Raw genomic sequence first — 13,487 nt, 5'->3', positions numbered from 1 at the left:
CATAAAGTAATCTGTGGCAATAAACAATAAATGCTCGACGCTCAGCTCGTCGTGTTTTCTTGATTTCTGAGGTTTCCCGTCAGTTTGATGCAAATATGAATTTCTCGTAATTTTACGCTCGTGCTTTTATCTAAATGGCGCAACGTTTTCCCGGTGGAGGGCCCAGTCCGGGTCCTCCCGGACCGATGCAGCAACAGAGATACAATCAACCACAAAACGCCGCGATACCGCGGCAATATGCCGGTCCTAACTTTCCTGTAAGTCTAAGCTTTGTTTATGAGATTTTTGACATTATTTTTTAAATTTGTAAACTTTAATACACATGTAGATTTACCTTAGGTTTCCGTCGCGCGAGCTGTCACTAATTTACTATAAAGTGTTCCTCGCTAATTTGTTAATCAATTTCTGAATTTATTGATGTATATTTAACATTTATCGCATATTATACAGTATTTGACGCTCGTATCTCGCTTGTTTACAGCCACAGCGTAGTGGATTCACCCCACCCCCTTCGATGGGCGGGCCGGGGGGTGGTGGAGCCGCCCCCCTGGCGGGGCTCATGCAGCGGCCCGCCCAGCAAGGCTACCAGGGCGGGCCCCCGCCGCAGGGCTACCCGGGGGGCCCGCCCCTGCGCGGGGGGCCCGCGCCCCCGTCCCCGCAGTCGGGCGGTAAAAGGCCCCCTCCGGACGCCAGAGGGGGCCCGATGCAGCAGCCCGCCAAACCGTATGTCTACGCTTAGTATGTGTTTGGTTTGCTTTTTTACTACTTTTATTTACGCTTTAGTCACACACGATAACGCTTTTGTTTTGTACATTAATTTGTTCAATTAATAATAATTTGAAATTTGGATAGTAATCTCAACTCATTTTGTTGTACTTAAATGAAATGTTAAAACATTGATCAGTTCGTTTAACTTCCATACTAAGATGGAAACCCGTACTAATCTCTCGATATCTTATTTCTATTTTCCCCTTACGAGTTCCTCCCATCGGTTCCTTAGAACAGGCGTTTGCCCACAAACGAACCGATCGCAACTTTAGGCGTGATAATCAATTCTGGCTTACCAAACCCTTCGTATATTGAGCCTATTCCTAGAATAAATTCATTTTGTGTCTCGAATATATATCGTCGCCCTTCAGGCGAGTCACTAACCCAAAAAACACCATTATATCGCAATTTGAAAGTTTGGAGACTGAGGAAAAATTATTTTTGTGTTTTGGAGGTTTTATGTACACAACAAATTAATTCATGTATTTTTAATAAATTCCATTGATAACTTTTACCTTCTGATACTTTTCAAGATATCTTTTAGGTTTTTAATGAAGCGAGTTAGGGCAAGGGTAAAATTTGGTAAAGCGTCTTGCTTGTTTATAGTCAAGGCAATGCAAGCTATAGAGTTAGGAAAGGAAGGAAGTATTAGAAATGATTATTGTACAGAAATAATATATTATGTTGTGGTTAAAAATGATTTTTATTTAAAGAAGTATTTTTTAACGTGATTTTTTCATATTAAAAATAAAAACGGGAGGTATGTGGAGGTATCTTTCCTCTACTAATTTGTAGCAGTCTTGTAGTTTGTGTAAAATAAATGAAAAGAATTTAACCTCGAGGAAATTTAAAAAGAGAAGATTTTGAGTCACTTACGATTTTTGGTTTTATTAATACATGCAAATATAGTGATTTCACAAATGAAATAAAGAATACTAACAATCGAATTTGAATGCTGTCGGAGGCAGAGAAGGCTTATATATGTCCATTGACAACAAAACATTCTCTTTACTTACTCTCTGCTCCCCACAATAATATAAAGTCAACATGGTAAAAAATGAATAATTCAGATTTACACAACTTTTTTCTAACTAAGTTCCCTCGGTGACGTTTACCTCTTGTATAACATAATTTTACGCTTCAGATGGCACATTTAACTAAAAACCGTCATTTTTAGGGTTAGTGATTTGAGCCTGAACGGTCATGATATCTTATATGTGTGTATAAATAAATTCAAATTAACAATTAAAAAAATAACAAAAAGAGTATAGTAATAACAGACAAAAGCGATGTTGTGTTCTTGTATAATAAGTAATTAGCTATAAGCTTTTGATGACTTAGAGCCATCTTTAGGCATTTTAAAAACACTAAATTTCCTTCAGTTAGTTTCTTACTATGAACTATAGTTTATATTTTTACTCTTTGATAATGATCCCCTGCCTTGGCTGTTAATTAAAAATGTATTTTGCGATACTCGTTAAATAGTCACGTATTATAATAATCGTAACTTCTAGTTTAGGAATGCTTACAACAGCATGTGGCTTGTTAGAATGCTATTATTTTGGCAATTATACGAATTAACCATAGATGTTAGAAAAGCCGCAAATTGGCAATAGTGTATCATCGTAGTGTAGATCGCCGATGAAAAATGTAGCTTGAATATTTCAATAGTACCGCATTACTTATACACCGTTATTTATAGTATTTCTCGTCGTTTTGTTAGCGATTTCCAGCATCCCGTTCCACCCAAAAAGAAGAAGAAGCTGGCTGATAAGATTCTGCCGCAGAAGGTCCGAGACCTGGTTCCCGAGTCACAAGCCTACATGGACCTGCTGGCCTTCGAGAGGAAGTTGGATGCCACTATAATGCGCAAGCGATTAGATATCCAGGAGGCGTTAAAAAGACCCATGAAACAGAAAAGAAAACTGAGAATATTTATCTCAAATACTTTTTATCCGGGAAAAGAAAATGCCTCTGAAGGTAATACCATCTTTTTGACCTTGTTCTGTCAATTAAAGCCATTTTTTATAGTTATTTTGGATTATTTAATGTATTACGTGTTAACATAAGTTGTCAATTTTTATCCAAATTTAAAAATGAGCACCAAAATTAAAACAAAACGGTAAAGGTTATACGTCATTCAAAAGGAAATTTTCTGCTCTACAAGATATTGTGTTTGCTTTTTCACTAAGTACATTGTTTTATTTGATTATAAGCTTTCACTTTCCTCCACAGTCATACATGCCCTTCGGTTCTGTCTAATTTTGACATGACCAGACTTAAGTCGTCCTCGTCTCGCGTTACTGTTGCCGTTGCCATATATACTTGTTTTACCATTCTTTCGTCTTTCATTTGTTCTATGTACGTGACCAAACCATCTCAGAGACCCTTTCTTAATCTTATCAATTATACTTGACTTAGATTTACACTCTCGCCTGATTTCATCATTCGTAACCCTATCATACATTGATTTCCCACACATTTGTCTAAGTCTAAGAGATCGCATTTCGACCGCGTTCACTCGGCTTTCATCCTTCCTCTGCCAGTTCCATGTTTCACTTCCATACATAAGTGTTGGGACTAAAACTCCGTTGTGCTCTGCCAGTTCAACTTTGATTGAAATATTTTTATTAGCAATTACTGTGCCAAGTGCGCTGTTCATTTTACTGCCCGCTTTCACTCTCCTTTCAACATCCTTTTCTATTCGTCTATCTCTTGAAAATATGCTTCCCAGATACATAAATTCTTCAACTTGTTCGAGACATTTATTGTTTACATTTATTGTGCAGTCAGTAACCTCACTTCCCCTTTCAAATACCATCACTTTTGATTTACTTTCGTTCATCGCCAATTCGCTCTCCAAGTATATACATCATACATTCTAGAGACTATTTTTTGCAAAACCTCGTTGCTGCTTACTAACAACTGCATCGTCAGCATACAACAAGCAGTTGACTGAAAAATTATCCTTCAAATTATGCTCCGAAAAATGAGCGTTGCCGCGTCAACATTGCTGTGCAAACCTCGTAGAATAGTAAAAAAGATCGCCTGTCCATGCCAGATTACTGTGAATTCAAAGCTCTATGTCGCGCCTTTTTATGCTGCTCCTCGTTTACTGACTACAGGTTAGGTTCCGGATCTTACGTCGAATGGAGCACAAGAGAGGGGCTTAGTGCTGCACCTAGTGTATGCATATATCAATGCCAATATATGCTGTTGTGTATGGTTTAAAAATAGTGTTTTGGAAATGTAATTAATAATTAATGTAAACTTTGACAAATGATAACTGGTAATGATTACTTAGGTGTTGGTGAAGGCTCTGTAGCTTCCTGGGAGCTGAGAGTTGAAGGTCGGCTCCTGGAGGATTCAAAAAGTGACCCCAACAAAGTATGTTTTATTACCTTTAGCAATCAAAATATATATTTATATTAATTCTTTAAGCATTTTCCCGCATTTCCGCTTATGCCTTCCAGGTCAAGAGGAAATTTTCATCCTTCTTCAAGTCCCTTGTAATAGAACTAGACAAGGAATTGTATGGACCAGATAATCACCTAGTGGAATGGCATCGCACCCTTACCACGCAAGAGACTGATGGATTTCAGGTATTTACGTCATAATCAATGAAAGGTTTTCCCCGCATATTTTTTTATGGTTCTTGCTCGAACTATAATGCTTTTTTTTCATCTATTGATATATTTAACACGCCCCTTACACGACTCATTCTTTTTAGCTGCGATATGATCCCACTTGCTATTTAATGATGCTCACACCTACACACACCTCTACACTTACTCTCATACAAATACACATAAACACATCCTTTTGCTGTACCACAATTTAATATGCATAATTTTTATTTAAAAACTTCGCTGGTCGGTCCTTAAACCATATCTTTTTTTATGTTATTATATCATTGTCGACTGTTTGTTTCTGTAAAATAAATAAACAAAGATATATAATTATTCTGGCGATTCAGAAAAAAAATGGATGCTTTGAGAACTTCAAACTGCAAACGTAACAATTTCTTCCAAATTTAAATTTTGCAATTTATTCCAACCAACCGAAATAATATATTGGCAAAAAAATGTAATATATTCATATTTTATTGTGTACCAATATCTACACCTGATGATGCATAGATCACTGCATTGCTTAAGTAAATTCAGCTTCAACAATGTTTGAGTATGTCCAAATGCTTGCAGACTGGCTGGACTTCACAAAAGTCAACAGATGGAACAGTTGAGGAAATGTGGATGTTCAAACATGGGCAAAATGCTGAATTTTACACAGTGTGTAAAGTGGCCACTTAAACCAGCCAATGACAGGTCATAAGCCCTGTAAATGCCTAGACTTCCATATTCCCTTCTCAAAAATGTTTTCTCTCTCTGTTGAAATAAATTTAAATTCAGTTTATCTCAATCATCTGTTACAGGAAGGTAAGGTGATCAATCTTACGCTTCAGGTACCAGTCCAGGAACAATGTAATGTTGCAATTCAAAAAACCTTTATAATATTTTTTTCACATTCGCTCTACGAGGAATCGAACCCAGGACCTCAAGAATGGTAGACGAACATGTAAACCACTACATAATGAGGCGTACATATCTCCACTCGGTGTCCTTAGACCGAATTCTGGTTATATTTCACACACAGTACTTTATTCTTTATCCGCCTGGACACGGAGAACCAATGAACCAATATAATATATTAATTGTTTTTTCAATTATTATTTGGATAAAAAACAAAAGATGCTACACTAATCATGGCAAATTTAAATATCGACATTTTTTCCATTTATTTAGTTTTTCCTTAAATACCTTGTTTCAGGTGAAGCGGCCGGGAGACAAGAATGTCCGCTGCACCATCCTCCTCCTTCTGGATTACCAGCCCCTCCAGTTTAAGTTGGACCAGCGTCTCGCCAGATTACTTGGTGTCCACACCCAGACCAGACCCGTCATCATATCTGCTCTGTGGCAATACATCAAAACTCACAAGTAAATTACTCCTCTAAAGATACCTTACTCTAAATTAAACACTTAAACGTAACACTCCGAGTTCAATATGGACAAGAAAAAAATATGCACATTTCAATATTATTACAGACCCCATTACAAAATGCGCCTCGTCAAAGATATATAAAATATAATGCAGTTGCCACCGGTGAAGATATACAAATTATAAAATAAAAACACCATTGATAGTTAATATACTTTTCGGAAACAACTTCCTTATAAATGCCAAAATTTTGACACTCGTCTCAATAGCCCCCGTGGTGTAACGGCTAAGACGCTTGCCTCACATACGGAGAGTTTCGGGTGGTAAGATTGTAAAGCATTAAATGTGATTTTTCTCACGCCTGGGTATTTTGTACTGCAATGAGGAAGTTCAGTGCTACGGGAAATTGGATAGTAAAAAATGTTTTCTTATGTGTGGGATAAATTAGTGCATTTAATAAAATTGTACTGCGAAATTTCTCAAAAATGTATTACAAAATAAATAAAATTGTTTTAATAAAAATAAACAACTTTGCAACGTCAAAGGTGACCATGTGTTTGCAATAACCAATAAATTATACTGTTGTTATGCTGTTGTGGCTACCGGCAATAGATTTCCGGCTTCTGGTGTAGCTGTGTTTTTTGCATCAGCGGGTACGAATAATAAATTTATATAATATATATAATAATTTCTAATAAAAATATGTCAATCGAAGCTAAACTGGCAGTGCACAACGGAGTTTTAGTCCCAACACTTATGTATGGAAGTGAAACATGGAACTGGCAGAGGAAGGATGAAAGCCGAGTGAACGCGGTTGAAATGCGATCTCTTAGACGAATGTGTGGGAAATCAATGTATGACAGGGTTACGAATGATGAAATCAGGAGAGAGTGTAAATCTGAGACAAGTATAATTGATAAGATTAAAAAAGGGTCTCTGAGATGGTTTGGTCACGTAGAACGAATGGACGATGAGAGAATGGTAAAACAAGTATATATGGCAAAAATGAACGGCAACGTTAGACGAGGACGACCAAGGAAGACGTGGCATGATCAGATAAACCAAAATCTTAAGTCTGGTCATGTCAAAAGCAGACAGAACCGAAGGGCATGTATGACAAGATGTATGAATGTGGAAGAGGCTAGGAGTGTATGCCAGGATAGACGTGTGTGGCGGTCCATTCTCTCTGCCTACCCCTACGGGGAAATGGCGTGATGGTAGTAGGAGTAGTAGTACTGGGTTTAAATTTTTAGCATCAGAAACACTCACCAACCTGAGCGTGAATTGTGATATCATGAGCGGTGTATTTTCGAAGTTTCAGTGAGGATTAAAAAATTACAAAAATCCTAGCAATTATTATACAATGCATAAAAATAAATTATTTTGTTTTTGGATTGGTGATAGTATTAACAAATATATTTTTTAAACGTACGAACTTCCCCGTTGGTCTCTTGGCCTATTTTCGTGTAAAAAAACCAAAATAAGTATAATGATCAATGGCTTCCAGACTGCAAGATGCCCACGAGCGAGAGTACATTGTGTGTGACAAATACCTGGAGCAGATATTTGGGTGCCAGCGCATGAAATTCGCGGAGATCCCGCAACGCCTCAACCCTCTCCTCCACCCCCCCGACCCCATTGTCATCAACCACGTCATCTCCGTGGAGGGGGGGGCTGAGGCCAAGCAGACCGCTTGCTACGACATCGATGTTGAGGTACAATACTTGAAAATTATTCTGGATAACTTGTATGATATTCGCCATTTTCGTAATATCATATCTCGACGGCGCTTTGCAAAGTGATTAAATGGATCTCGTTATATAGAGGAGAGTTCAGCGTGTGTAAGAGTTAATGGGGGATTTTTTTCAATTGTGATCTCAAAAGCCATGAAACAGGGATGTGTAATGTCATTGTGGTTGTTTAATCTATAAACGGACAGCTAAATGTATTGGAGGTTATAATCTGTAAATATACCAAAACTTTTAAAGTCACTCGCCTTAATGAATAAAGTTGGAAATATTTATTTATGTATTTATGCTTTATAAAGTTAGTTCATAACATCTTACGAACTAATATAAACTTTTAATAATATTACAATTTTTTTATCAAAATTTCTCAATAACATATTTTTTCAAATTAATTTTAAATATTTAGATTTTTTCAATTTCCTTTATTTCTTCAGGTAACTCATTGTAAAGCTTCAATCCCTTGTACAATGAGTTTTAAGATTCTGTTTGTCTCCTCTTTGGTAATCTTATCTTTTTTTTACCCCTTGTTTCACATGTATGACATGAATAATATAATATGAATTTGTTCGTTTGAAGGTTGACGACACACTGAAAGCTCAGATGAACAACTTCCTGATGAGCACCGCCAGCCAACAGGAAATACAAGGATTAGACACCAAGATACATGAAACTGTAAGTTCAACCCTACCATTAAACGTGTACGTGTTTTATTGTAGATAAATTTATATTATGTGATCAAATAACATTTTTTGTAAATTAAGACCAATAGTAAATTATTAGTAATGAAAAACTCGTTAAGGAAATATTCTCACAATTAGAAAAATAAATATTATGTTTAGCTAATAAAATATGCGTTTCAGGTGGATACCATTAACCAACTAAAAACAAACAGAGAATTCTTCCTGAGCTTTGCCAAGGACCCGCAACAGTTCATACAAAAGTGGGTCGTCAGCCAGACGAGAGACCTTAAGGTGAGTGTAACATATCGAGTAAATAACTTGTTTCCAAACGGAAAACCTATCCCTACGTAACTAATATGCTGTCATTACATTACTCATTACTTAACTCTTCAACCGCTTTAATACAATACCTGCCATAAGTCAATACTGCACAGTGCAGTTTTGGGTTCATCAACTAATGCTAGTAATATACTCAACTGACACACCAAAAAACACCAATATACCCGACCATACTAGAACAGCCAAGAGCGAGAGGCGATGCTGCGCTGATATTACGTCTGCAACTTAGTGAAATCAGAAAACCCTAAGTTCAACTTCAATCCAGCTAAATATTTTATCAATGGCAGATCTGTGAATGCAAGGAGTGATCTGCCTAAAAAAAATAATCACGTTAATTCATTCCAAAATAAATAGGATAAATATGTAGGATGTTAAAGAGGCATACCAGGGCTGGTATCGGAACGGAATTGCGCGCGAATAGATCGCTCTGTTAGCGTGTATTTAGTATGTGAATACGCATTAAAAATTCGTTTTCTACGCTCGCTTTTGCGTTCATAATACCACCCCAGAAAGATACGATAGGGGCATATCACCTAATAGCTGCCTGTCCTTAATAAATAATAATAAAAATAAACACATGCCATACTATTATTCCGGCAGCCGTATTGTCTTATGGACGTAAAGAAGCAGGGGCTCCATTTCTTAAATAATATTTCAACAAAATCAAACCAGTTTTTGATAAATTTGCATAAATGTCAAAAATAAAAAAAGTATTCATATCAACAATAATCTCAAACCATAAAGAAATATGTACAAAATGAGTCCTAAATTATGTGTTATGTGATCTGACATTTGCCGGCAAAGAATTAATAAGGTTGCAAATAGCAGTTGTTGTTTTTTATTAAAGACCCTTACTATTGTTTTTGTAAAATGTAAATGGGGGCTACATTGTAAACGTCCATGGGCCCTGAAGCTGCAAGACATGTTTTTTATCTAGCTCCAATGTACTTAAAAACTTTTAAATAATTTATTGAAAAGGGGGAACTAAAATCCCAACGGCCTATGTGCGCTCTGTAGCTGCAGGACGTGTTGGGATGTTTATTGTACCGCGTCCTTGCGGTGGTTTTCCATTAAAAAAATGCGCTTTAAATATATAAAAATAAAAAAATATTTAAAAAATATCCGGAATGAATAAAAATGCTTGCTAAATGGCATTAAAGTCAATTTATCAGAAACAGCTTAAATCTCAGATCGTTATTACCAATGTGACCTTGCTTCACAATGAGTCAAAATCCTATTATTATTTCACAGACCATGACAGATGTGGTTGGCAATCCTGAGGAAGAGCGTCGCGCTGCCTTCTACCAACAAGCTTGGGCTCCCGAAGGAGTGGCTCGCTACTTCCACTCCAAGTTGCAGCAAAGAAGAAACGAAATCGACTCTGCTCTCACCAACAGAAACCCATAATCCCACATCCCTATCACAAATAAATTCTAGTTTATTATTTTATTTTAATCTATTGTTTTATAAAGTGAAATACATTCATAATTTAGGTTAGCATTGGGTGTCGATAAAATAAAAACTTTTTACTCTGGTTTATGTAATTTTTATTTACATCAAACAACATTTGTAAGATTTTAATTGACCTGAGACAACTTTTATTAATAAAAAAAAAATGTACTGGAAAAAGAACTTCAGTTCAACAATTGTACTATTTTTTTTTGGGTGCGCGTCGTGAAAAGTTGTTTATTGGCTAGTAAATGCCTCACAAAATAGCATGATTTTTCTATTGTCATTGGTTCATTTTTTTATTTAATATGGTCATACCAAACGTCCGTATTATCTGTGGTCTGCTTTAGTTTTGACAGCTTGATTTTCACACACCTGGAGTTTGGTTAGGGCACGAGCGATTTGTTTTCTTTCTTTCATCACCAGTTCGAAGGATATTTTTTTTAAACACAGAGTATTCGTGTTGTTATGGAAGTGTCTCAACCATCATTATATAAATTGTATCCTTTAGTATTATAATATATTCCATATCCATACATTAATTTCTTGGTGATTTATCATGAAGCTGTGTTCTTTTAAAAAAATATTACCTTAACATTATATATGCAGGCTTGTTGAGGTTCCTTTTCCTACAGATCGATATGCACAAATAATATACGATGTCTTGAGAGTGGATCCAGAACCCAAAAGAAGCAAAGTGACCAAGAATCTTACGATAGATAAGAACATTTTAAAAGCGTAAGACCTACTAATTTTTATATGTATATAAATGAATGATACTCAATATTTGTTTTTGTACCACAACAGGCCATGAACGCCCAGGCGTGAGAAAAATCACATTGATTTAATGATCTTACCGAGCGTCTTAGACGTCGCATCAAGGGGGCCATAACATAACATAGCTTATTTATGTTAAATTTTTCAAACGGAATTTTTACTTATCAAAAAATGAGAACTTACAAAGCATCAATTATTATCCAAAGTTAAGAGTCCCAACTGTACAATAAATGAAAGTTTGCAGATTTCATTTTAACTCAACAAATATGCTTTTTTTAGTAACATGAAAATGCACTGAAGAAAAAGAAATGAAAATATGCTATTTTAGAATGTTCTTGTGTGTTATCCCCAATTTAAAAACAATTATTATTTCATTTTTCTTCAATGTAGGTATAATATTTATACGCTTATTGAAAGTCAATATATGTATGAATAAACAAAACAACACAAAGATATAGCCAGGTTTCAATAAATAACTACACATTATAAAAATAATCAAAAAAATTAACACAAATTAAATAATGCTGTCAGTTCCATATACTGCTATCTTCCAATCTACCAAAAGCATGAAATGTTTTTGTGTAGATTATTATTTTTACATAGAAATGTATTATAACAACCTTATGCTTTCTTTTTAAAGAATTTCATATTATATTTAAAAGGTATATTGAAAAAACAAACATGGATTTGTCGCATATACATATATTTCATTGTAAAGAGAATTATAAATTGCCAACTTTTTTAAAACATGTTTGTGGATGCTTTTTTTCTCATAGGATTCACTCGTATGGACACATATTATAACTTTCTTATTTTTTGGAATATTTCACTTCTGATTGGACCGTAGTTAATGCTTTGAAGTGAATCTCATTTCTCAACAATGTTTTGAGTTTCACTAAATTTTTGTAGACAAGAACTGGACTCAACCCTTTAGGAAGCTGTGAATACCAATATATTACAACAGAAATGAAGAACATTTAAGAGAAGGTAATATAGAAGTCTAGGCATCTACAGGGTTTATGACCTGTCATTAGCTGGTTTAAGTGGCCATTTTACACACCGTGTAACATTCACCATTCTGCTTATATTTGAACATCTATATTCCTTTAATTCTTCCACCTGTAGATGTTTGTGAAGTTAAAGAGCTGAAACTTTTATTGATGCGGGCGAGTCTCTAAAATGTTCTTCATCCCTGTTGTAAAATGCTAGTATTAACAGCTCCCTAGGGGTTGAATCCAGCAAAACTCAAAAGTTGATAAATCCACCCGGTCCGAGAAGAAGTGTTAATGGAATAATTTAAAGCATATTGGTTTGTATTTAATTTTAATGAAAAAAATTTCAGCCAGTTCTTCAGCTTCGAATTGAAGAATCTTCGTGTCGGGATAAACTCATTTTTTGAACTCATGTTGCTGGCTACCGAAACCATCGAGGACCTGGGGCCACCCGTCGGCCAGGAATACTCCCATTACTAATAGTTCCGCCATGCCGGAACACACTCCGGCGCCAACTCCTGCGAGGTCTATTTATGGATTTGTGATGTTCCTAGCCTTCCGCACAATGTTTGTTATCTATGTTGGTTGGGCGGTGACCCCTGACAGACTGCTGAATATGATGAACATCTATTACTATCCGCAGAAGTACTGGGCCGTAGCAGTTCCTATCCAAGTGTTGGTGGCCGTCGCTTTCTTTGCGTTTCTAATCTACCCGGGACTGAATCTCTCCATGACTCCTAATGTGGACGATATGAGGACTATAACGGATAATTTCGCTCTGAGAAGACACGGACCGAGCTCGGCAGACTCGCCAGGGACATGGTGCGATTGTAAAGATAAAAGAAAGTGTGGCTTGAGAAATGATTGCCTCAAAAGTGAAATCAAAGAAGAGACACGAATACCCCACGTGGAAGATTTGGATATTATAGATGTTTGCAAAAACCTTTACTCCAAACAAAGTGATACTGAATAATTAATTATGTCATCCAAACTGTAAAACATACATAATAAAAGTGTATGAAAAGGTGGAGTTATGTAAATGTATATACATATTTTGTAATAACATTATATTGATAATACTCCTATGCAACTTTTTTTTTTAAATTTCACTTCTGTAGTAGCTAGGCAAATAAAAAAATGATTAAATTAATTTGTCCCAAAATTTTTTTAGAAAAATTTATTTGAAACTATGATTAGGCTCACAATCATGATACCTTTACCCGGGGTAGAGCGGGGTATCGGTCACGACCTTCGCACATAATGTGCAGTTCATTGTGCTGCGCTATACGAAGCGGCCGTTACCAGTATTAAGAGTGCATTTAGCTTGGAATTCATCGAACGTCTGAGAAAAAGCTTGCAAGTTTTAATGTTTGCTCTGTTATACAATGATGTATACACCGTTTATTTCTAGTGATAACTCAAAGCCAACAATTATAACGGCCATAATTCTCATGTTTTAAAGAGCGCCACTCTTGGGGCATAATAATGGGGTGGTACCTCGTTCCGCCCCTTATATATTTGCAGGTATCCCAAGTTCTAACTAATATTATAAATGCGAATATGAGTTTGTTACGCTTTCAATGACTCACTATTACTTTTTCAACTGCAGATTGTGCGAACATATAAAAGAAATACTAGCCGGCAGTCCTGGTCTACGGATGGTATTAACCAAGCTGCTGATGCAGTCATAAGTGGAGACATGTAATACATGGCAGCATCTAATCGGTGTGAAGTGCCAT

General features: G+C 36.0%; 3 protein-coding genes across 4 annotated transcripts; all 3 read left to right on the top strand.

Moving 5' to 3' along the window:
- The first annotated feature begins 1 nt into the window (after position 1).
- Bap60 (Brahma-associated protein 60) lies at positions 2 to 10,065 on the top strand. 2 transcript variants are annotated; one of them, XM_088230230.1, is made up of 10 exons: positions 2 to 257; positions 482 to 723; positions 2,492 to 2,748; positions 4,073 to 4,155; positions 4,242 to 4,370; positions 5,596 to 5,762; positions 7,271 to 7,478; positions 8,088 to 8,183; positions 8,372 to 8,482; positions 9,782 to 10,065. In XM_088230230.1, the coding sequence occupies exons 1-10, from the start codon at positions 135 to 137 to the stop codon at positions 9,935 to 9,937; spliced, it is 1,572 nt and encodes a 523-aa protein (XP_088086356.1). In that variant the 5' UTR covers positions 2 to 134; the 3' UTR covers positions 9,938 to 10,065. The 2 variants fall into 2 exon arrangements, with proteins under 2 accessions (XP_088086356.1, XP_088086355.1); XM_088230229.1 differs by having other exon boundaries at positions 23 to 257; positions 482 to 738.
- Positions 10,066 to 10,326: 261 nt separating this feature from the next.
- On the top strand, positions 10,327 to 12,910 carry Tcs6 (Threonyl-carbamoyl synthesis 6). The gene is made up of 3 exons (XM_088230232.1): positions 10,327 to 10,479; positions 10,589 to 10,717; positions 12,099 to 12,910. The coding sequence occupies exons 1-3, from the start codon at positions 10,448 to 10,450 to the stop codon at positions 12,226 to 12,228; spliced, it is 291 nt and encodes a 96-aa protein (XP_088086358.1). The 5' UTR covers positions 10,327 to 10,447; the 3' UTR covers positions 12,229 to 12,910.
- PIG-P (phosphatidylinositol glycan anchor biosynthesis class P) lies at positions 12,239 to 12,910 on the top strand. The gene has a single exon (XM_088230231.1). It carries the CDS (start codon positions 12,239 to 12,241, stop codon positions 12,719 to 12,721), a length of 483 nt encoding a protein of 160 aa, XP_088086357.1. The 3' UTR covers positions 12,722 to 12,910.
- Positions 12,911 to 13,487: the final 577 nt, after the last annotated feature.

This window comes from Micrasema longulum, unplaced genomic scaffold, assembly GCF_059751315.1.
Source record: "Micrasema longulum isolate JH-2025_06_02 unplaced genomic scaffold, ASM5975131v1 h1tg000740l, whole genome shotgun sequence".
Lineage (NCBI taxonomy): Eukaryota > Metazoa > Arthropoda > Insecta > Trichoptera > Brachycentridae > Micrasema > Micrasema longulum.
Note: the sequence above shows the minus strand (reverse complement) of the source record. Positions and strands in the feature narration are given on the sequence as shown.

Bases quoted from the DNA above. Each gene is read 5' to 3' on its own strand.
- PIG-P (XM_088230231.1), top strand. From the start codon at position 12,239: ATGCCGGAACACACTCCGGCGCCAACTCCTGCGAGGTCTATTTATGGA.
- Bap60 (XM_088230229.1), top strand. From the start codon at position 135: ATGGCGCAACGTTTTCCCGGTGGAGGGCCCAGTCCGGGTCCTCCCGGA. The intron at 5,763-7,270 runs GTAAATTACTCC...AATGGCTTCCAG, and splicing joins CAATACATCAAAACTCACAA to ACTGCAAGATGCCCACGAGC. The intron at 8,483-9,781 runs GTGAGTGTAACA...ATTATTTCACAG, and splicing joins GCCAGACGAGAGACCTTAAG to ACCATGACAGATGTGGTTGG.
- Tcs6 (XM_088230232.1), top strand. From the start codon at position 10,448: ATGGAAGTGTCTCAACCATCATTATATAAATT. The intron at 10,480-10,588 runs GTATCCTTTAGT...TTATATATGCAG, and splicing joins CAACCATCATTATATAAATT to GCTTGTTGAGGTTCCTTTTC. The intron at 10,718-12,098 runs GTAAGACCTACT...AAAAAATTTCAG, and splicing joins GATAAGAACATTTTAAAAGC to CCAGTTCTTCAGCTTCGAAT.